The sequence below is a fragment of the Bidens hawaiensis genome, unplaced genomic scaffold, assembly GCF_021521415.1.
Source record: "Bidens hawaiensis isolate Kalapana, Puna unplaced genomic scaffold, B.hawaiensis_p1.1 tig00012179_1, whole genome shotgun sequence".
In the NCBI taxonomy this organism is placed as follows: Eukaryota; Viridiplantae; Streptophyta; class Magnoliopsida; order Asterales; family Asteraceae; genus Bidens; species Bidens hawaiensis.
Genome location: NW_027491979.1, coordinates 242,436 through 265,855, shown reverse-complemented (window position 1 = coordinate 265,855; position 23,420 = coordinate 242,436). Strand labels below are relative to the sequence as shown.

Below are 23,420 nucleotides of genomic sequence, written 5' to 3'. Positions count from 1 at the left end.
GATATTTAACTTGTAGTAGAATTCAAAGAATTCAAACCATAGTTGTTTTTCGTTTTTCCACACTTGATCGCTCCACAAACAATTTTTTAGTAATTTATTAAACATTATCTTGATCATCATCATTGATCACAATATCAATATATCAATATACCACTTGTTCTATCTCCACAGTTACATACAACTCCACAAAACACCAATTGTTACAAAAATGGATCAAACTCTCGAACCTCATGTGCTTATATTTCCCATACCATTTCAAGGACCGGTTAACTGCGCTCTCAAGTTAGCCGAGCTTATATGTCTTTCCGGCATCCATGTCACCTTCCTCAACACTGAACACATCCACCACCCGCTCCTTCTCCACGCCAACGTGGTGTCCCGGTTTAACCGCTACCCCAACTTCAGATTCCTGACTATCCCTGATGGAGTCCACGGGGACCGGTTCATGGAGGTTATGGCAGCTGTGGATGTGGTGACTAAACCTCTTTTTCGGGATATGGTAGTTTCTGGAGAGCTGAGTAGGAAATCAGAGCGGCCAGTGACGGTGATGATACCAGATGCATGCTTTCCTTTTGCGGTGGATATAGCGATAGAGGCGTCGATTCCAGTGATTTGCTTAGAGACCATAAGTCCATGCTGCGTGTGGACTTCATACTTGAATCTTCCTACGCTTATTGAAGCAGGGGATGTCCCATTCAAAGGTTGGTATTCTTCCTGTTCCACCTATCACATGGGAATATTGTTATGATCTTAGTAAGGGTGTTAAAAAAACCGAATATCGAAAATAACTGAAAACCAACAGTATATGTAACCAGAAGCACGATCCGAATAGCAAATTCGGTTTTCAGTTTGGTTAATAATCGAATCTGAATTGGGAATTCGGTTTTCGGATCGGATAATGAATATTTTAAAATTTTAATTTCGGTTTGTTCAGATAACCATAACTAACCATTGTACGCGATTAAGTTTGAAGTCATTTACCAAAACAGTAGGCAAAGGAGAATGTATTAAGATCTTTTCCTCTTCATAAACCTTCTTTTACAAAGCATTTGTGAATTCTCTACTCAAATTGTGTATTATGGTATCTTTCCATTTGCGTGCATTGGTTAAAAGTCTTGTTTTAAAGCTGAAAAGGGATAAATGCAAATTGAATTCGGTGTAATTGGATTGAATTCGGTTCGGTTGGACAATTGCGATTTTAGATTTGGTTCGGATATGGATAGGAACAACAAAATTGAAAATCCGAATAAACCGATCTAATCTACCCAAATGATCGATATCCAGGCTGATAAAACACCCCTAAATTTTAGTATTAAATCAGTTTACTATATATATGTTTTAAAATCTTCCATGAAGTTGTCTGATTTTATAAATAAAGTGAAGGGTATGTTACTATGTTAGTCATACGCCAATTAAAAGTTGCATGAAAATCAATTCATTAACTTTTTTCTTAACGGTTAACCATGACTTATTTTGAGCCCTCTATTTTTTTTTTCTTTTTATATTTTTCAAGTGAGACTCGACTCAAACCTCTCTTATTAAATTAAAGTCTTTGGATTTTCACTCTTACCAAATTAGACTAGAGCTCAATGGCTAATCTATACTTTATTAAACTCACCTTTTTTATATTACGTAGTAAAAGATATATAGTAACATTCCAAAAAACTAATAACTAATGAAAATTAAATTAGAACCAGGCTAAGCGTACCCTCCTGGTTGTTTGTCATACCTTCCCTCCGCTTTGGGAAAATCAACTTTCATATTACCTCTTAAAATCATATAATTAACAAATTAGCACAAAATTAAGAATTTTGGATTATTTTTTTTACAAGTTGCGTTTTCTTTTTAAGATTTCGGGTTTTGGGTTTTGAGTTTAGGGTTTAGGGTTTCGGTTTTAGGGTTTAGGGTTTGGGTTTTGGGTTTAGGGTTCGGGTTTAGGGTTAGGTTTTCGGGTTTAGAGTTTCGGGTTTATTTTGTAAAACATAAAGAGGTAAAACAAGGATATTATAAATATATATACTACTAAAATTCAAAAAAAAATATTATAAATATTTACAATATTAATACTAAAAAAATAAATTAATAGTAATACTTGATAGTTTTTAATTTGATATATAGTGTAGATTATTAAGTGAAAAAAATGTTGAAGGGACTAATATGTATATATAAATAATGTTAAGTGCTAATAATGATTGATGTAATAAGTTTAGGGGGAAGTATATTTAGTAAAAATGTTCTAAAAGAGGTACGTTTAGCAGCACCATTTTAATAAACACTACACCCCAACATAAATGAAATGTCTTTTTTTTAAACCAAATTTATGATTAAAAGTTTTGATATTTCAACCAAATAAATAAAGTAGAATATAACATTTTATAACTAAATAGTCTACGAGTAAATAAAATTATGATATAATAATTTTTAGTGTAGTTATCATCAAAGAATTTTATAACCTTCTATTTGCTCTCATTCGTTCTCTTCACTTCCTATTCCTATCAAAACTTCAGGTATGAAAAACTTTTAGAGGTCGTTTTAGACATATATACACTAATTATTCTTTTCTCATGGAGTGCGGGCGACTCCTCTCTGAGCCCTAGGTCCGCCTCCGAATATATGATAATAACTTTTATTATTTTATAAGTAATTACTTATGAACTTGATAACGTTTGTATTATAAGTAATAATAAAACATATACTTTCTAATTTTAATCATTATATTTATACAAATCCATTTTCTTGTTCTTTAGGAAATGATCTAGACCAGTTGATAACAAGTGTTCCAGGAACACAACATATTATTCGAAAACGGGATCTTGCTAAGTTTTGTCGCTCCAACGACTTGTCAAACCCGGTTATCGAACTAATAATCAAAGAAGCTCACTCAATTTCTGAGGCTCAAGGTCTCATACTCAACACGTTTGAAAAGTTAGATAGTCTAGTACTCCCACACATGCGTAAGCTTCGTCCAAATATATATACCATAGGCCCATTGCACACTCTTTACAAGACTCAACTTATGGCAAACACAGCATCATCTCAAGAATTCACCATTTCTAACAGTGTTTGGAAAGAAGATAGAACTTCCATGTCTTGGCTCGATAAGAATGATCCAAAAACCGTCGTGTACATTAGCATAGGGAGTCTTGCAACCATGACATTTGAACAACTGCTAGAAATATGGTATTGTGTGGTTAATAGTGGAAAACCTTTTTTGTGGGTGAGACGGCCTGGTTCAATCAACGGTGGGTATGACGAGTCCCATGTTCCGATTGAGCTACTAGAGCGTACAAAAGAAATCGGTTGTATAGCAGAATGGGCTCCACAAGAAGATGTCCTCGCCCATCCGGCCATTGGTGGGTTCTTGACACATAGCGGAATAGTAGAGGGTGTTCCCATGGTTTGCTGGCCCTACTCTGCGGACCAACAAGTTAATAGTCGATTTGTGGGAGAGGTATGGAAAATGGGAGTAGACGTTAAAGATACTTGTGATCGTGTGCGAGTTGAAAAGGCAGTGAGGGACATTATGGACTCTAAACCTAATGTATTTACAAAATCTGCCAATACTTGGGCCCATTTGGCTAAAGAGTCGATAACTAATACGGGCTCATCATCGATTCATTTGGATCGGTTGATTGATGATATTTTAGCAATGAGCTCAACCCGAAGCTAAAGCAAAGATGTCGAGGTATGTATTAACGGAAGCTATCACAATATATATCTATCACAAGATATATTCAAAATATTAGTTATTATTATATTGATTGTATGTTATCTTATTTATATGGCTTTGGTATTTTACGTTGATCATCAATAAAACATAGATGGCCATTGAACACTTTCATGGTATCACAGCCACGGTTTTGAAAAAACCTAAAACCTAACTCGTTTTTTTTTCTTCCTTTCTAATCCATGGCCGGAGACAAAGAAGAATCCTCCGGCTCCGGTGAGAAACATGTACCCTGTCACACCCTGAAAACCCATAATGATAATCTCAGCGGAAGACTCAACAACTAAACACTTTTGAGGCGGTGACAGTCAGCCGATAGCCAATCATAATAACACAACATTTAATATATATAATATTAGACATGTTTATTTAAATATCAGAGTTACACATAGTTTTTATTATTAAAAACTACCATGCGGTCCCATACGTTCCTTTATTCAAACATCCACGCCTCGCTCCGCTCCTCCTTGCGAAACCGTCATTTACCTGTAAAACATTTTTAAATAATATTTGGGTCAACATAAATGTTGGTGAGTTATTCCCGAGAAAACTTATTATATAAATATATATATATAAACAAAACACATGAATATAATAGTGTACGACTATTATACTCCCAATAGTACCGATCTGTACACGATACAACACAATAACGAAACCCGCATTTTACATTTAAGCACAAAAAAAAATTAGTTGTAAACTAGCTAAGAATACAACGCGTGTATGACTACCAATTTGATAACTCGAAACGTACCATGCTCGAAATATTCCCACTTTTAACCCAACGCGAATGGAAGTGGGGGCGTTACCCCAATAGATCTACCAATTTTTTTGTGCCCTTACTACACTACTACACAAAAACAGTCTTTTACAACGAGTTTTAAACACATTTAAAACGGTTCAATGACCGCCTTAAATGTATGTGTTTTAAAAGGTTGAGATCGTTATAAAAAGTAAAGGTGAAGCATTTTAAAAGATCTTTCAGAAAAGGAAAGAAAAACCATTTTAAACGGTTCAATTATTACCAAAAACATCGTTCCTATATTATCAAATACAACATCTCTAAAATCATATTATCAATGGTACGTCCTTATAATTAGTAGATACAACGTCCATTTGCAGCCATTTTCTTTTTTTTACTATTATATATAAAAACAAAAATTTTAAACCAATATATAAAACTAGAAAGTAACAACCAAAACTTCATGTCAGTAATCATATAATGTGTCTACATCAGTACCAATGGCAACCAAAGCATTATGCATTATAACCTTCAAAAGTTTTTACACAGTTTAACATTGTGAAACAAAATGTGAGACCACAAGAACCCGCAAGAATTGTGAAAAGCTCGAAGCAAGGTACACCCATCCTGAAAAATTCCAATCATAAGTACGCAAAATTATAATTCCAAACATTTTAGTAATACGTTAAAGAAAGCGTAAACTTATACTTTAAATAGCTGACCTGAAGTGTGCAGCCTATCATATACATAATTGGATATTCCTGAAAAAAAACACATCATTAATGTAAGTTATTACTTATTAGCATTATAATCAACAAAAAAATTAACTAATACCTATATTACAGAACTGAACTCCATATTTGACTTTTGAAGGTCAAATGGTACACTTCTCAACATCAAATGCAAAACAATAATAATAACTACATAAAGTTATGTGAAATATTTAAATCACATAAACAGAACTGTATGATCACAAAACTACATAAATTATACAGAATATTAAGTTAAAAGGCATAAAGGTTAACATTATGAATCTTAGAAAGATTGTACCATACTTTAAGATAATTTTACACCATTAATATACAAGATCAAAAGCAAAAGGTACAACAAAACACAAGTACAACAACGGTATACAACACAGGTTTAGTAATCTAAATATTACACATTTACATATAAATTTTCATTATGTTCCTCCTTGATACATAAATGCAACAAAGACTTGTACTTTAAACAACAAAACTTATATTTTCTAGTTTCCACTAGATTCGACTATTCAACATTTCAACGCCAAATGTACCAAATATGCTATGTGCTAACAAAGACTTATACTTTGAGCTGAAAAACTAAAATTTTCCACTTTACACTAGATTTCACAATTCAACACCAAATAGAGCAAATATGGCATGGGTGCTATAAGTTTATGTCCCTAATATGACCCAGGCAAATCTTGAAGTGGGATGTGGGGTTTAAAGGTAAGTACTATATTAATAATATTGTTTACGAACAATTAAAGAATAAAGAAAGAAGCTTACAATTTCATGTTTTAGGAGGCCTTAACTTTGTCGTTTTCAAAAGTGTAGCTATTCTTTCTGTATGACACACATCCTTAGTAGCTTCAGTTCAAGCACATGCTCAGCAGCTCTAGGATCAGAAACAGCCTTACTAGCTTTATAAACAGAAACATCCTCAATGGGCCTTTGAGATCAAGAACATGCTCATTATTAGTTGTCTGTTTCAGACACTCCTTAGTCAATTAGATTAACAAATAAGATTGCCAAACAAATTATTATAGCAAACTATTATAAACGAGTAAATAAATAATAAAATGATTACCAGATCCAAAAAATTCTCTTGAACGTTTACTTCTAAATATGTTGTGTGTCCTTTGTCAAATTACATTGACAAAAAACAATATCTTAATTTCTATTAGTTATAATTTCATTAAAAAAAGGTACCCTCTTAAACGTTTGCCAATGCTGAACCATTACTATTGAATTCAATTGTAAAATTTCCCGGATCTTTAAACATCTTCTTACACTTTTCATCTCTGTGCTTGTAAAATTTCCTAGCTTACTAAACATTATTACTAAGCAGAAAAACAAGAAAATAAAGAGATTAGTCTTATAGACAAACTAACAAGTAACAAGTTAACGATAATTGCAACCACAGGTTAATCAAAACAAAATATTGTTTTACAACAACAAGGACAAGAATCATTAATGAAAGATCAAAGATTTTAAAAGTGCACTTATATCTTATAATCCTAACAAATAATAGAAACAACCCAAATGCTTCGTCATCTAGGTATATGTAAGTCGTATAAAAAGTCCTAAACACCCTAACAAATACAAGTTGTTTAAGACATCTGACCAAATAATATAAAGCAACACACAAAACCACAACATATATATTAAATTTATCACTTTGGAATCGTAATTAAAACCCCAAACAATCAAAGATGTGAGGACATTGAACTATAAAACCAAAAAACAAAAACATATTAGTGGACTTTAAGATATGAATATTTAATCATTTAAACTGAATTTGTATATAATTCTCATCTCCAAAAAACTTCAATTATGATAAACTTAAGATAATTTGTAACTTGTTAGATGATATTCAAAGAGCTAGCACCCTAATGTGCTTAATTAATGAATAAAATTATGTAAATAACAAAATCCCTAAATTTAATTGTATGAATCTAATTTCTTAACTTACCATCAAGTCAATTAAAGATACAATATGTGCATTCACAACAATCAGGTATTTATAAACATTTACTTTGTAAAGCTAACAGTAAAACTATCATAAGAGATTAAACACGTAATCAAACAGCCTATGAAAGTTAACATGTGAATTATGAAACTATCTACATAAATCAGCCAGTGGCTCCAAAAACAATCCTATTATCGACTTTTGACTGTAACAACAAACCCTAGTTTTTAAGCTTTTCATGAAATTATAATCACCTGAAAATCAAGTCGATCAGACTTGGAAGCGGTTAGAAAGAAGCCGAGACAATGGCGAAGTTGGAGATGCGGCATGCCTTGTCAGTGTAAAAAGGAATATTGAAGAAAGCGGTGATGTGCGGAAATATATATATAAATAAAATACGAATCGCAACTAACCTTTAAAAATCAAACAATCTATCCTAGTTCACACAAACGGCAAGTGTACCGGTCGCGTATAGCAAAGATCAGGAAAGTCCGGATATCAAACTCGAAGACACGTGAGAACGGCTCTGAAGAGGTAGGTCCCAGCAGAGCCCAGTTGGACCCGCAAGACTCACCTTAAACAGGGACGTCTGCGCAGAAACCAACTGGATCCGCAGGACCAACCATGCTCAGAGACGTGACGTCCTTACGCGCAGTACGCAAGCTGGTCCCGCAGGAAATGCCTCCCAATGGTGAAGGACTCCGCCTGTCCCCGCGGCCTCGGATACAAGCCATTAGGGAAGGCCACCCGCGCAGCAAGGCTACACGCACAAGGCACTTAGCTCTCAATCGTTCAGTGTCACCTGAAGGAATGAGCGAAGCCGGGAACAATCCCGCACAAGGGCGGGAGGGGGAATACTCCCGCCCAAATAAGTCAGTCCGTACGATACAGGAAGATCTTCTGTACTGTACCTGACGAGGTATGGGAAAAAGATCTGACTAAAGATACGACAGCTTATAGACAACAGTATGGCGAGCAGCATGCTCCTACACTGTATGTCACTATTAGCCGCTGCCTACTCACCAACTCTTGTCATACCACGTGCGTAGCTGACAGTTGGTGGAAAAGGAATAGTATACAGCAGGCCTGGTCGCTGTCAGCCGCTACCTACCCACCAACTACCAGCAGGGCACGTGCGTAGGCTACTGTTGGTGGAACAGGAACACTGTTGCAGCCGGCCATACCTCCTTGGAAACCTACCTTCGGCTATAAATACCACAAATGGTATGACCATCTCAGCTTATCTTGTATTATCATATCATATCTTATCGGATTATCATCATATTATACCTGATATATGCTCTAGCAATCTCTTAATATACTTTTATATTTAAAGAGCAATCTAGTCTGATTCTCACGCCGGAGGGTGGTCACAAGGAGGAACCCCCCCTTCTCAGTGACGAGCTCACGGTGTCTGTTTTGCAGGTTATCAGAAGAACCATCTTCTCAGGGTCTAACCCCTCGTGGGAAACATCTATCTAACCCCCAGGTTACCAGTAATCTGTCCGGGGTTCGGTTAGTGTTTCTTCATTGGCGCCATCCGTGCATAAAGCTAGAACTACATTTTTCTCCAGTTTTTTCAAACTTCTACAAAGATGGTTAGAGAAATTCCGGTAACCACAACCCCAGCTACTGGGGGGAATACCGGTAACACAGTTTTTACAAACACTACCCCGGTTACCCAAGCCGGGGCAAGTGAAGTAAATTTTACGAACACTACCCCAGTTACTCATGCTGGGGCAAGTGCAGTAAATGATCGCCTACTGGGATCCACTGATACCCAGGTTGAGAAACGAAGACTCCCCCGCCAAACTCTCGATGAAGTCAAGGCATGGGCGGAGGCACGACAAAAGGAATTCCAGGCCGAGTTGAACGAACGCTTGCGTTCCGTACAACAGGCCGAAGAATTCAAATTCTGGGAGGATGACTCGGAGGAATCCGACTCCGACGCGAACCCTCGCCATAGGGCAAAAGGGAAGCGTAAGGAAATGGAATCCCAACCGAAAAGGCATTTTGGACAAGCCTTCAAACCAAAAGCACAGGTGGAAGTCCACGAGACTTCTCCAAGACGTTCAGACCAAACGTTGCAAATGCAGGAACGTCCAAGTTTGCAAGGGACATTGCAGAAGCAATCGCCCCAAAGAGTGCCAAACAAATGCCTAACATAGGCACATATGACGGTATATCTGATCCAGACGACCATTTGAACAGGTTCATAGCGGGGGCAACCGTCAGCAATTGGACGGAACCCACGTGGTGCTACATGTTCCAAATGACGCTTGTTGGGGCTGCTAGAGCTTGGTTTGATCGTCTACCGGTCAACCACATCTACGACTGGGCAGACTTCCAGCAGAAGTTTAGCCAACACTTCAGCCAGCAACGGAAGTATACCGAGGAGCAATGGACAATCCTCAAATGCATACGAGAAGAAGATGAATCTCTGCCAAACTTCATCACTCGCTTCAACTCAAAGAAACTAAGTTTGGGCAATATCAGTGAAGATCTTGTTCGTGCTGCCTTCATCCAGGGCGCACATGACCCAGAGCTCATCCGCACCCTAACGGGTAAAGATGGTATGCCATCCACATGGGATGCCATCATGACAGCAGCAAAACGCTATGCGGAAACAGAGAAGCAACTGGGTAGAGATCTCCCACAGAGCACAAACATCTACACTCAGAAGACGAGAGAAGACAATGTCCTCACCGCCCGATTAAACAAAAAGCGGAAGCTAGGCATTTGGCAGTCAAGGGTAAACTTTGACACCTCATCCGGCTTGCAACATCGATTGGGCGGAAGGGATAATGTACAGCCGCACCGAAACTCCAGATGGACGCCACTCACCAAAAGCGTCACCGAGATATTCGCCACTGAAGAGCTCCCGTGGCCAAAGCCTCCAATAATCCGACATCGTCACGATGCTGATCGGAGCAAATACTGTGACTTTCACAAGACAAAAGGCCACAACACTGAAGAATGCATAGACGTAAAAGACATGGTCGAAGCATTTGTCAGAGATGGGACGCTCGCGCACCTCGTGACGCAATAAAGGCTGAGCAGGCGGGTGCGTGTAGAACCCCAGCGGGGGAAAAGAATAAAAATTCCAGCTTCAATATCGAGACTACATGCTGCGTAAAGAACGAGATCCCGAACCAGGTGCGTATCGGCTCGATGGCACTCCCATCCCAACATGGAAGGGAGCTCATTTACACAGTTTACATGTAAATCAATTCCAATTTGTAAAGAAGGCCAAGAGCCACTTCTAATGGAAATGATTCTCTTTAGAACATCGAAGCTGATGATTTTACTTTTCTGCACTAATATGACGATATTCACTAAACGTGAAGTCGTTGCGTGGGAAGGCGGTCCTACCCGCACAAACCCAATAATAGGAAAAAACCTTCACGCAGGTCAGTTGAAGGGGAAAGGTTCAGCACCCAAAAATGAAAGTGCCGGTCTATCCGCACGAATCATAATGAGGAAGCTGAACAATAACCTATCAACAACCGCGCGTCGAACGGTTAACTATGCAACACTGGTGACGGCATTCACATTACGTGAAGTCGTTGCGTGGGAAGGCAGTCCTACCCGCACAAACCCAATAACAGGAAAAAACCTTCACGCAGGTCAGTCAAAGGGGAAGAGTTCAATGATCCCATTAAATGAAAGTGCCGGTCTATCCGCATGAGTCATGAAAGGAAACTGAACACTAACCTATTGACAACCGCGCGTCGAACGGTTCAAAACAAATTTCTCAAAAGGATGAGGAAAACCTACACGCAGGTCAGATATGGGTAAAGTTTTGCCATCCTACTAAGTGCAAGTGACGGTTCTACCCGCACAATCACGAAAGAGGAAGCAAAACTTCACACCTATTATCAACCACGTTCAAAGGTTAACTTATCCTCAAAAGATGAGGAAAACCTACACGCAGGTCAGATATGGGTAAAGTTTTGCCATCCTACTAAGTGCAAGTGACGGTTCTACCCGCACAATCACGAAAGAGGAAGCAAAACTTCACACCTATTATCAACCACGTTCAAAGGTTAACTTATCCTCAAAAGATGAGGAAAACCTACACGCAGGTCAGATAAAGGTAAAGTTTCGCCATCCTACTAAGTGCAAGTGACGGTTCTACCCGCACAATCACGAAAGAGGAAGCAAAACTTCACACCTATTATCAACCATGTTCAACAGGTTAACTTATTCTACACTTGGAAAATTGCTAATTTAAACTAAGTATGCGAGTCATAAGTTTATAAAGCAAGAAACCCAAAGAAGGAAATAACAATCTTATACGCAAAAAGATTAATATTTCACAAATGAATTATTACAAGAATGGCCGGGTAACTACCCGCCTACGAAAAGAAAAAAAAAAAAAAAAAAAAAAAAATCAATACAAGCTAAAACTATCCTAGCAGTGGGAAGGGATCTTCAGGATCAGGCTTCAGGGCCACTTCCACTTGGACCAGCCCCATCGGTAGAGCGTGGCAGTTCAAGGAAAGCTTTGAGGATAAGCTAGCCCATCATCAGCAGCAGCTACTTGGTTCACCTTCTCCACCACTGGATGCGGGAAGGCGGCGTATTGATTTACTGCTTGGTCGTATATGGCTTCAGTATCAACATTGTACAAAGGGAAGTGGGAAGGCGGGAAGCCTTTCTCAATGAACCCTAGACCAAGCAGGAAGCCGGCCCGTTCCCCATCCTCGTGAGAAGCGTTGAGGGCTGCGCTCATGGCATCATCATAAGTAGTCTCTGAGAAGACCCGATGCACAACCTACAAAGAAAATATACAAGTGTCAAAACACCTTTTCTATGTACAAAGGAAAGCGTGAAGACGTAAAGCTAAAATACCTGAGGCAACGCTTCTCGAAGAAGCCATTCCTTGGCAACCAGAGCTTGGGTGCAGGCGCGTTCGGCTTCGCTCTTAGCAAGATTGGCAAGAAGCACTTCCTTTGCAGCAGCCTCTTCAACGCCCTTAAGCTTCCGCTCGGTGTGGTCAAGCACACCCCTCTGGTCCAGGATCCCTTGGAGCTTCTTGGCATCTTCCATGGCCAAGGCATCATGAGCACGTTGGAGAGCCTCTAATTGGGCCTTGAGCTCCTCGTTCTCCATGCGTAAAGGCTCAGCAACGGCTTCAGCCTTGGTAGCCCTCTCAGTCGCGTTCCTCGCAGTCTCCTTAGCCAGCCGAAGCTGTTCGTTAACAGCTTGGGCAGCCTTGGAGCGGGCCTCGAGTCGCGCTTGAACGTCAACCTCGAGGGCCTTGAAGGCCTTCTCCTTCTCCGCAGCAGCTGCGGTCAATCGTTGGTTCTCCTCCCGAAGAGCACGCGCCTGAGATACGTCCTTGGCGCGAGCTGCTTTCAACTTGTCGTTTTCATGACAACGCAGCTCGACGCGCGGCTGCATCCGGGCCTGGAGAACCCGAAGCTCATTGGTTAGCCTACCCTCCTGGTAGCTAGCCATGGCTTCCCCCAACGCACCATGAGGAGCAGCGTGGCGAGCCCAGTCCACGCACTCCACAGGGGTACGAAGGGTTGTTCCTCGGCGTATGTTCCATCGCGGAACATACACTTCATTGGAATCCGACACTGCAAAAAACAAAAAAGCAGTTAGGAAAAGATGATAAAAAAAATAAAAGTGAAAAAGGGGCCAAAGAAACCCTACGCACCTGTAGGGTCTGTAACAGGCCGATAACCGCCGAACCCATCACCTGAACCCAAAGGAAACCCATCCAAAAGGTCAGGCAGATGGGAAGGTGGCAAAGACCGGCGAGTACTCCCATGCGTACCTGAGGGGCCGGCTATCGGTGCCGGTGGAGGGGCATGGTGGCAGCCGCCGCAGTCGCTGCCGCAGAATCCGCAGCAATCGTAACCGCCGGCTCGGTGAAGGACTCCGTAAAAATCGCACTCACGGCCGGCGGTGGCATAAACTCGGCTGGAACAGTCGGCTCAGAGTGAGCAACTGAACCAGCGGGACCAGGCGCAGGCGCCTGGGTCGACGCCTCAGGTAGGCTGACCAAGCCTACCGTCATCGGCGGAGAGGTACTACTAGGCACTCCACCCGGGAATGCGTCAACATCCACGCCTGCACAAGAAGATAAGTGTTAAAACAATAAATTTATGAAGTATGTTAAATCTACAAAAACAATGATGTTTGTACTTACGGGTTTTCTTGAGCCTGAACGTACGGACAGGCGGGGGACAAACCCGATGTAGCCGGTCTCTTGATGCCGGTCACCGTCGTCGTCGTTGGTTCTCCGGAGGTAACAGTCGTAGCCTCCGAAGCAGTGGTCTTCTCGCCACCGGGGTGCCCCGCCACCTCTTCATTATCTGACTCACTGTCAGATAGGAGCACCGGATCAGCTGTGGAGGCCGCCTCCTTCCCTTTCCCACCGGCAGCCTTCCTCTTCCGCACCAGCGGAGGACCATCTGCGGATTCCTCAGAAGAAGACAGGATGTCAGGAATTCCAGCAGCGGGTACAGCATTGAGGGGTTGAGGGTAGAGTATCGCCTTACCTGGCCGCCGTTGGCTCAGGATCTCGTGGCCCAGCGGATAGACTTCCACAAACCGATCCGCCGTTTGCTCCAGGATGGGCAACTCGTTCTCGTCAAGAGCACGAGTACCCACCCGCACGGGACCGTCAGCTTCCCGCGGGTACAGGAGCGACTCCAAATTGTTCCCCTCTGAAAGAAAAGCAGTTAGAAGACAGACTCATATCAGCAAAAAAAACAAGACATACCATAAGGAATAGAGTTCAAACAGTATTCGAGAAGGATGGGAAACCGGGACGCATCCTTCCATACCCGGCTCATCCCCAGCATCACCATCCCGGACTCCGCAAACCGGTAAACCGGAGATTGGACCCGGGATATCTTCACGAACCATTCCGCCTCCTGGTAACTGGAAGCGTGAAGGCTCGGAAGCGCTTGACCCTTCTTAAACTTCATGGCAATAGGGATGGCGCGGGCAGAGATGTAGAAGAACTCCCGCTTCCACGATCGGAGACTGCGCTCGGTCACGCAGATCTTCAAACCCTTAATACGGGTTGTCAGGGTGTACCACCCCTGGACGCACCTCCAAGTATAGAAGGTCATCAGGCGGTCCACGTAGGGCTCAATACCCAGAATCCGGCACACCCATTCGAAGTGCCGGACCTTGGCAATCGCCATCGGATGCACCTCGGTCAGGTGCACCCCGTGCCTCTCCAGGACACGGTACACAAACTTTGTCAATGGGAACCTAAGGTTCCCATAAACAAAGAATGCAGCATATACCCCGATCTTGCCACTGGGGGCATCGTACACAGTCTGGTGGGATTCAGGAAACTCAGGCTCAAGAGACTCAAGCATGAACTTCCTGACGATGTACTGGTACAGATCGATAGGTAGAGCACACTGGCACTCGCCAGCAGTACTCCTATCGTCGGCTACAGCTTCAGCATCATGAGAAGACATTTTGCAGAAAGAAGAGTGATTTCGGGAAAATGCTTGCCTGAAAAGGGGAGTATTTGCCGGAAATCACTAAGAAGAAGAAGAGAGGTGAAAGTGTGGATTACAAAGAACCCTCTCCCCCTTTATATAGTAATCGCAATTAATGCGGTGAATTTAATGCGGATGAGAGAGAAATCAAAGGTGCAATGAAACTATGACACGTGGCAAAAAGCAGGCTGGCAACAGCTGTTGACAGGACGTGTGCCAGTAATTTCGCGGCCACGCGCCCGAAAAATCGCGCCCACGCGCCGTAAAAAGCGTCTGGAATGACCATATAATGTCACGTCACCATAACTTCCTGCACGTCCTGACACAGTCAGAAGAAACCGTCGCACGACGTTTCAGAGGTTTGGACTGTTCCTATCTTTCCACCAACCCTTCGAATTTCAAAATTCAAATTTTGAAAATATTAAAAAGCGGGAAAATCCCCCTTACCTTGGCAAACAAGTAACCGTAAGACGGATGCGGGTACAGTGTAAAGGCAAAACCCTTCACATACCTAGCACCCGCAGGGAATTGAAGCCAAGAAAACCTTGGCGAACAAGTAACCGTAAGACCGCTGCGGGTACAGTGTAAAGGCAAAACCCTTCACATACCTAGCACCCGCAGGGAATTGAAGCCAAGTAAAACCTTGGCAAACAAGCAACCGTAAGACGGATGCGGGTACAGTGTAAAGGCAAAACCCTTCACATACCTAGCACCCGCAGGGAATTGAAGCCAAGTAAATTTTGGCGAACAAGTAACCGTAAGACGGATGCGGGTACAGTGTAAAGGCAAAACCCTTCACATACCTAGCACCCGCAGGGAATTGAAGCCAGATATTCCTCGGCAACCAAGTAACTATAAGACGGGTGCGGGTACAGTGTAAAGGCAAAACCCTTCACATACCTAGCACCCGCAGGGAATTGACGCCAGGAATACCTTGGAAGTAAAGTAACCGTAAGACGAGCGCTGGTACAGTGTTAAGGCAAAACCCTTCACATACCTAGCGCTCCGCTGGGAATTGAAACCAAGAAGGATCTTCTGGGCAATGCTTGCGGAAGCGGAAATAACAACCCCGCATAGCGGGAACGTCGAGTACTACGTTGTTTGAAGCTCCAGGATGGAATTGGTGGTTTTAACATAATTGATCACTATGTTCAAATCTACCAAAACCTCACGGAGAATCCACACAAGTGGGACTCAACGCTCCTGACTTGCGAGGAGGTTACAGACCTACCCGCATCATACCCAAAGACCAAGCAGGAAACTCGGGAATTTCTGCAAGTGACAAGGACTTCCGCGGGAAGAATCCCCATGGAAAACCTTAAAAAACCCTTTTCAAAACCCTTTGCTTAAGTCCAAAAGTTCACCTCACTTTATTAAACACGCATGAGAAGAACATTGGACTGGGGGGACTTGAAGAGGTAGGTCCCAGCAGAGCCCAGTTGGACCCGCAAGACTCACCTTAAACAGGGACGTCTGCGCAGAAACCAACTGGATCCGCAGGACCAACCATGCTCAGAGACGTGACGTCCTTACGCGCAGTACGCAAGCTGGTCCCGCAGGAAATGCCTCCCAATGGTGAAGGACTCCGCCTGTCCCCGCGGCCTCGGATACAAGCCATTAGGGAAGGCCACCCGCGCAGCAAGGCTCCACGCACAAGGCACTTAGCTCTCAATCGTTCAGTGTCACCTGAAGGAATGAGCGAAGCCGGGAACAATCCCGCACAAGGGCGGGAGGGGGAATACTCCCGCCCAAATAAGCCAGTCCGTACGATACAGGAAGATCTTCTGTACTGTACCTGACGAGGTATGGGAAAAAGATCTGACTAAAGATACGACAGCTTATAGACAACAGTATGGCGAGCAGCATGCTCCTACACTGTATGTCACTATTAGCCGCTGCCTACTCACCAACTCTTGTCATACCACGTGCGTAGCTGACAGTTGGTGGAAAAGGAATAGTATACAGCAGGCCTGGTCGCTGTCAGCCGCTACCTACCCACCAACTACCAGCAGGGCACGTGCGTAGGCTACTGTTGGTGGAACAGGAACACTGTTGCAGCCGGCCATACCTCCTTAGAAACCTACCTTCGGCTATAAATACCACAAATGGTATGACCATCTCAGCTTATCTTGTATTATCATATCATATCTTATCGGATTATCATCATATTATACCTGATATATGCTCTAGCAATCTCTTAATATACTTTTATATTTAAAGAGCAATCTAGTCTGATTCTCACGCCGGAGGGTGGTCACAAGGAGGAACCCCCCCCCCTTCTCAGTGACGAGCTCACGGTGTCTGTTTTGCAGGTTATCAGAAGAACCATCTTCTCAGGGTCTAACCCCTCGTGGGAAACATCTATCTAACCCCCAGGTTACCAGTAATCTGTCCGGGGTTCGGTTAGTGTTTCTTCAGGCTCAGATTATAAACCCTAATCTAAGTCCTGCCTTAAAATATTTAATTGATTTTATTTTATTTTTTTTATTTTAATTAATTTAACTAACTTACTTAACTTAACGGAACTAACAAGAAAAACTTAACGAAACTTAACGAGGTTTTAACAAATTTGGAGAAACGACTACCTAGGCAAGAACCCTATTGACGGTTCAACGGTTAACGGAATTAACTAATCACACGATACCGGGATCTTAAAATAATTAACTAAGACTTATTAAAGTTCGCTAGATTACCTCTCGGTCTCACCAACTAACCCTCACAAATCTAAGAAGATTGAATAAATGCACCGGTAAAAAGATTACTAAGGTACCCTAATGACGCATCTTTTCTCGGAGTCAACGACACAAAACCCACTAAAAATTGGTATTGGCAATTATAGGGATAAAGGAGTAACAATATTTAACCCAATCTAAGACACTTATTTGCACGCAAAACTAAACCGGATAAGACCAAAACTCGCTCTCGCGCAATTCTAACCTTACCGAATAAAGACGCGAGACAAACCGACTCCCTATTACCTCTCAGTCGTAAGGAAGGTTAAACTATTGAATTTTAATAATTAAACGCACTCAAGATTCCTATGGCCGCGCTAACCACAAATAGATCAAAAACACCAAGTCTAATGACCTTAACGTAGAACCCTAATCGAACGACACACAATCAATCAATCAAAGTAATACGCGAAATTACAAGCAATAATTATATAAAAAAAATAGTTTAACACATCAAAGATTAAATTAAATAAAGCTTATCAATAATAATACGTCATGTAATTAATTAAAACCAAATAAAGCGTCAAACAAAATCAATATTCATCTTAACATAGGTAGTTCAAATAGTTTAGCTACTCATAATATTAAAAGAAAACGAAACAATTTTAGTAGCAAAACACACGTCTAACAATCCTTGATTAAATAAAATAATGTTTAACATGTAAAACCAAACAGTAGACGAACCAGTTAGAGCCCCAAACCTCTTTGGTCAATTCTTCTTTACTGCTGCCTTTGCCTTGCATGCTGCTGTCCAGAAAGAAATATCTATTATTCTTTCTCAATTCTGTTTTTATTGTGGCTGCCAACTCACGAACGGACTAGGGTAGGAAATTAGATTATATAATATTTTTATTGTTGCTGTTTTCCTCAATTGTGATCAACCACACAAATAATATATGTGTCTCTTAAAGCAAACAAACAAAACAATTCAATCCTAGGCGACCAAGATTTATTTACCAACTTTCTTTTTTCCCCTTTTTTTGTACAACTGCCGATCCAACTTCTTATTGAGATTAGGGTTTTTATTTTTTTTGTTATTATATATAATACAAGTAAGGCTTTCTTCTAGTGGGCTTGGGTCGGGCTTCAAGTTGGTTCTTCTTTTTTGCTCTTTAAAACCCGCAACCTACGAAAGGTAGTTAAGCGATAAAAAGATGATAAAAAGGTGCGGAAAATAATTGTGTTTTACAACACATCAAACACCCCCACACTTAAGACTTTTTCGTCCCTGAAAAAGAAATCTACACAGGATCATAACCAAGTGAAAAGCAACAAACTCCCAGATTATTTATCATTATCAAAGCATAAGAAACAGCCTGACATATTGACCGCGATTGTCGATATTGTTGTCCACTTAAACCCAGCCACCAGCCAATCAAGCCCCCCTTTTGCATTAAACATTTTAATTCCAAAAATTAAGGCTACCCCTACTTCATCTCAGACAAAGAGTGCTAGAAGACTAAAGTCGAAGCAAACTGGTTCGGCAAATCACCATAAGCCAAGGAATCGTTGATAGTACTAATTAGATGCACTCGGTGAAATTTTGATGAATGAATGGTCATGTGGAGGTCGTACAAGCTATCCCTAAATATTATTGGACTTTGTCCTATAAATTCCTAATTTCATATTTATTGACTAAGAACCTTCGAGCCCCAATAGTGTATCCTCAAAGTCACTATCCCCAAGGTAACACGTAAACTCTAAGTCCCGTCTAGTATGTGCATCTTTGGCCTCTTTTTCTAACTTTAAACAATGCTTCTTTGGCATTTTACAATACATAACTTTCTTCACAAGCATTTTGCTTTTCTTGAACAACTTTGGATAATACAATACATAACAAACTTTCAGAACACACTTTTTTTCTCTTTTTTTTTCTTTTTTCCTTTCTTTTTTCAATCTTTTATATCACCCTAAAATATATAACTATTTCTAAGCTCGTAAAAAGATGGACATGTGGTGTTTGCTGGTTTGAGTGCATTTAATTCTTACCATCTCAAAGTTTTCAGAATATGGTAATCCTCCCTAAGCATCGAAATTTGGTTTCACCGTTTTTAAATTATTATATATATAAAAACATGCTAAAGAGGATTATCAAAGCTAGTTGGGCCTACCGACACATCCCAAATCAGATACGCAAACCATCCCTTTTTTATTATTATATTATAATTTTCAAAAGTTCCGAAAGTTCGTTAGCACATTGGTAATAATATCATTTCCTGCTTAACGTAGAAGAAAAACCATTTTCAAGGGACATTTTTTTCTTTAAAACTTTTTTTTTATTTTTTTATTATTATTTTTTTCATATTTAGTCGCCCAGCCACTTTCATTTTTCGGGTCAATGGCTATCCCGTATGTTTACAGGTGGATAACAGGACCAAACATATATGAGTATATATCCCTCGAACTTAAGTAGCCGACATAATTTTCAGCGAAAGAACAAGACATATTTTTCTTATTATTTTTTTTCATTTATTTTTTTTTCTACAACTAAGTAAAATAAATTCCAATCGCCACACTTAGAACGAAATCGTCCTCGATGAGAACAAGGAAAAGAAATAAAATTAAAAATAAAACTTAAAATTTTCAAAAGTAAAACAGAGAACGGGTTATTCCCCTGGTTTATATGTAGAATCTTCACCAGCTTTGTATGAATCGAACGACCGTATAGCATTTCATTCGCGGCCGCAACCTCGGGAGAACCAGTTCCGAAACGCCATCAGAGCTACCATGCGTATAATAATACCTGCAATAACTCATACTCGCTCGCATGTAGCGGCGTACAAACAGAAAGCAAAAACATAAGAAATAAACATATTTTGGTGTTTTTGTATTTTTTGATTTTTTTGATTTTTAATTATTATTATTTTTTATTTTTGATTTTTTTTAAATAACAAAAATTAAATAAAACACATAATAAAGAAAATCATAATACACACTCTATAACTCGGGCGGTCTCCCGTTTGATGCATCCAACGCATCTATGCCTCGGTAATGAGTCAAGGTAGAGCACCTCGACTGCCTGATCTGCAACTGGCTCGCCTATGTAGTGCTTCAACCTCTGACCGTTCACCTTAAACTTCTCGCTTTCGTCTTCAATCTCAATTGTGCCATACGAGAATACCTCAGTAATGGTGAACGGGCCTGACCATCGGGAATTCAGCTTCCCCGGAAGTAACCGTAATCGAGAATTATATAGCAAAACCCGATCCCCACACTTGAACTGTTTATCACCTCTCAACTTTCTATCATGCAGCTCTTTAGTGCTCAGCTTATAACTGTACGAGTGTGCATATGCATGATTGCGAAGTTCCTCTAACTCATGTAACTGATGGAAACGATTCTCGCCCGTGGATGAAAGATCGAGGTTAACTGTTTGAAGTGTCCATGAAGCACGATGCTCTAACTCAACTAGTAGATGGCAGGCTTTCCCATAAATCATCCGAAATGGTGTGAAACCGGTAGGAGTTTTGTACGCTGTACGGAAAGCCCACAAAGCATCATCTAATTTGTCGGACCAATCCTTTCGGTTTAGCCCAACTGTCTTCTAAAGAATGCATTTAATGCCCCGGTTACTCACCTCTACCTGTCCACTGGTCTATGGGTGATAGGCAGTCGCAAGCCGATGGGTGACCCCATAGCGTTGCAACACCTTCTCCATCTGCGCGTTGCAGAAATGAGTACCTCGATCGCTTATCAAGGCTTTCGGTACACCAAAATGAGAGAAGAGATTTTTCAAAAATCTCACTACAACTCGGGCGTCGTTAGTGGGCAAGGCTCTGTCCTCGACCCACTTGGAAACCTAATCAACTGCCACAAGTATGTATTTGTTCCCTTTAGACGACGGGAACGGGCCCATAAAATCAATACCCCAAATGTCAAAAACCTCGCAAACCTAAATAGCATTTTGGGGAATCCCATTTCGGGATGAGATGTTACCGACATGCTGGCATCGGTCACAGTTTTTAACGAATGCATGAGCATCTTTGAAAATCGAAGGCCAATAGAATCCTAAATCGAAGACCTTCTTAGCAGTAAGAACAGCACCATGATGACCTCCTGTCGGTCCCTCATGATAGTGGCTCAGAATTCTCTACCCTTCTTCAACATCCACACATCTCCTCACAAGCTGATCAGCACCTATACGAAAAAGAAACAGGCCGTCCCAGATGTAGAACTTTACGTCAGCAAAGAATTTCTTATTTTGCTAGTGAGACATCCTCTTAGGGAGGGAACCATCGACGAGGAAATTCACGATATCGGCAAACCATGGGTAGCCGTCATCTTGGGCTCTGAAAAACATAGGATTCTCAATCGGGAAATGGTCATTGATGATGACCCCAACATCTCCAATCTCGGCTATCTCAAGACGTGACAAGTGATCGGCCGCTACATTCTCGGCCCCCTTTTTATCACAGATTTCGATATCAAACTCTTGAAGCAGCAGAATCCATAGGATTAGACGAGGCTTAGCATCCTGCTTGCTGAAAAGATAACGAATGGCAGCATGATCCGTGCAGACAACTATTTTGGACAGAACAAGATAGGACCTAAACTTATCAAATGCAAACACCACAGCTAAAAGCTCTTTCTCGGTGGTGGTGTAATTCTCCTGAGCAGTGTTCAGGTCCGGCTCGCATAGTAGATCGGGTGGAAGTGCTTCTCCTTCCGATGTACAAGCACTGCTCCAACGGCATAGTCGCTCGCGTCACATATCAATTCGAATGGCAAAGACCAGTCGGGAGCAATCATGATCGGGGCGTTAACGAGTTTGTCTTTTAGAAGATCAAATGCCTCGATACACTGTTTAGAGAAGACAAATGGAGCATCTTTCTCTAGTAGCTTGGTCATCGTTCTCGCTATTTTCGAAAAATCTTTATTGAACCGGCGATAGAAACCTGCATGACCTAAGAAGCTACGGATGGATCTTACAGACGTGGGTGGGGGAAGATTAGAAATGGTTTCAATTTTAGCTCGATCGACCTCGATCCCCGCACTCGAGATCCTATGTCCTAGAACAATGCCCTAGCGTACCATGAAGTGACACTTCTCCCAGTTGAGGACTAGGTTGGTGTCGAAGCAATGAGCCATCATCCTATCAAGGTTAGAGAGACAATGATCGAAAGAATTCCCGAAGACAGAAAAATTGTCCATGAAGACCTCCATGGAATCCTCGATCATGTCATGAAAGATCGCCACCATACATCGCTGGAAAGTAGTTGGAGCGTTACAGAGTCCAAAGGGCATGCGTTTATAGGCAAACGTGCCGTAGGGGCAAGTGAATGTGGTTTTCTCTTGATCATCGGGAGAGATCGGGATTTGGAAATACCCGGAGAAAGCATCCAGAAAGCAGTAGTACTGCTGGCCCGCCAAACGCTCAAGCATCTGATCAATGAAGGGTAGAGGAAAGTGATCTTTCCTAGTGGCATCGTTCAGTGTGCGGTAGTCGATGCAGACTCTCCAACCAGTCACGGTCCTAGTGGGAATAAGCTCGTTCCTTTCATTGGTGACAACAGTTATGCTACCCTTCTTGGGAACCACTTGGACCGGACTCACCCAGGCGCTATCAGAGATGGGAAAAATGATTCCCGCATCAAGGAGTTTAATGATTTCTTTCTTAACGACCTCTAGAATTTTCAGATTACGCCTCTGTTGAGGCTGAACGACGGATTTGAAATTATCCTCCATGAGGATCTTATGAGTGCAGAATGAGGGATTAATCCCTTTGATATCAATAATCTTCCATGCTATCGCCTCCTTGTGTGCTTTCAGCACCTTCAACAACTTCACCTTCTCGACCTCCGTCAAGGCAGACGCGATGATGACGGGTAGCTTCTTCTCTTCGTCCAGAAATGCATACTCCAAATGATGAGATAGATCCTTAAGTTCTAATGAAGGAGGAGGGCTCTCAACAGACGGTCGGTCTTTCGGATCGTCTCGCACGATCTCAACAGCTGACTCTGAATCTAGGGGTGGTGACACGGTGTCATACATCAATGGTTGAGTGGTCATGGCAACCATCTCGACCT

General features: G+C 41.5%; 1 protein-coding gene across 1 annotated transcript; it reads left to right on the top strand.

Moving 5' to 3' along the window:
- Nucleotides 1-69: 69 nt before the first annotated feature.
- On the top strand, nucleotides 70-3,689 carry LOC143540157 (7-deoxyloganetic acid glucosyltransferase-like). The gene is made up of 2 exons (XM_077033296.1): nucleotides 70-701; nucleotides 2,748-3,689. The coding sequence occupies exons 1-2, from the start codon at nucleotides 209-211 to the stop codon at nucleotides 3,668-3,670; spliced, it is 1,416 nt and encodes a 471-aa protein (XP_076889411.1). The 5' UTR covers nucleotides 70-208; the 3' UTR covers nucleotides 3,671-3,689.
- Nucleotides 3,690-23,420: the final 19,731 nt, after the last annotated feature.

Bases quoted from the DNA above. Each gene is read 5' to 3' on its own strand.
- LOC143540157 (XM_077033296.1), top strand. From the start codon at position 209: ATGGATCAAACTCTCGAACCTCATGTGCTTATATTTCCCATACCATTT. The intron at 702-2,747 runs GTTGGTATTCTT...CTTGTTCTTTAG, and splicing joins AGGGGATGTCCCATTCAAAG to GAAATGATCTAGACCAGTTG.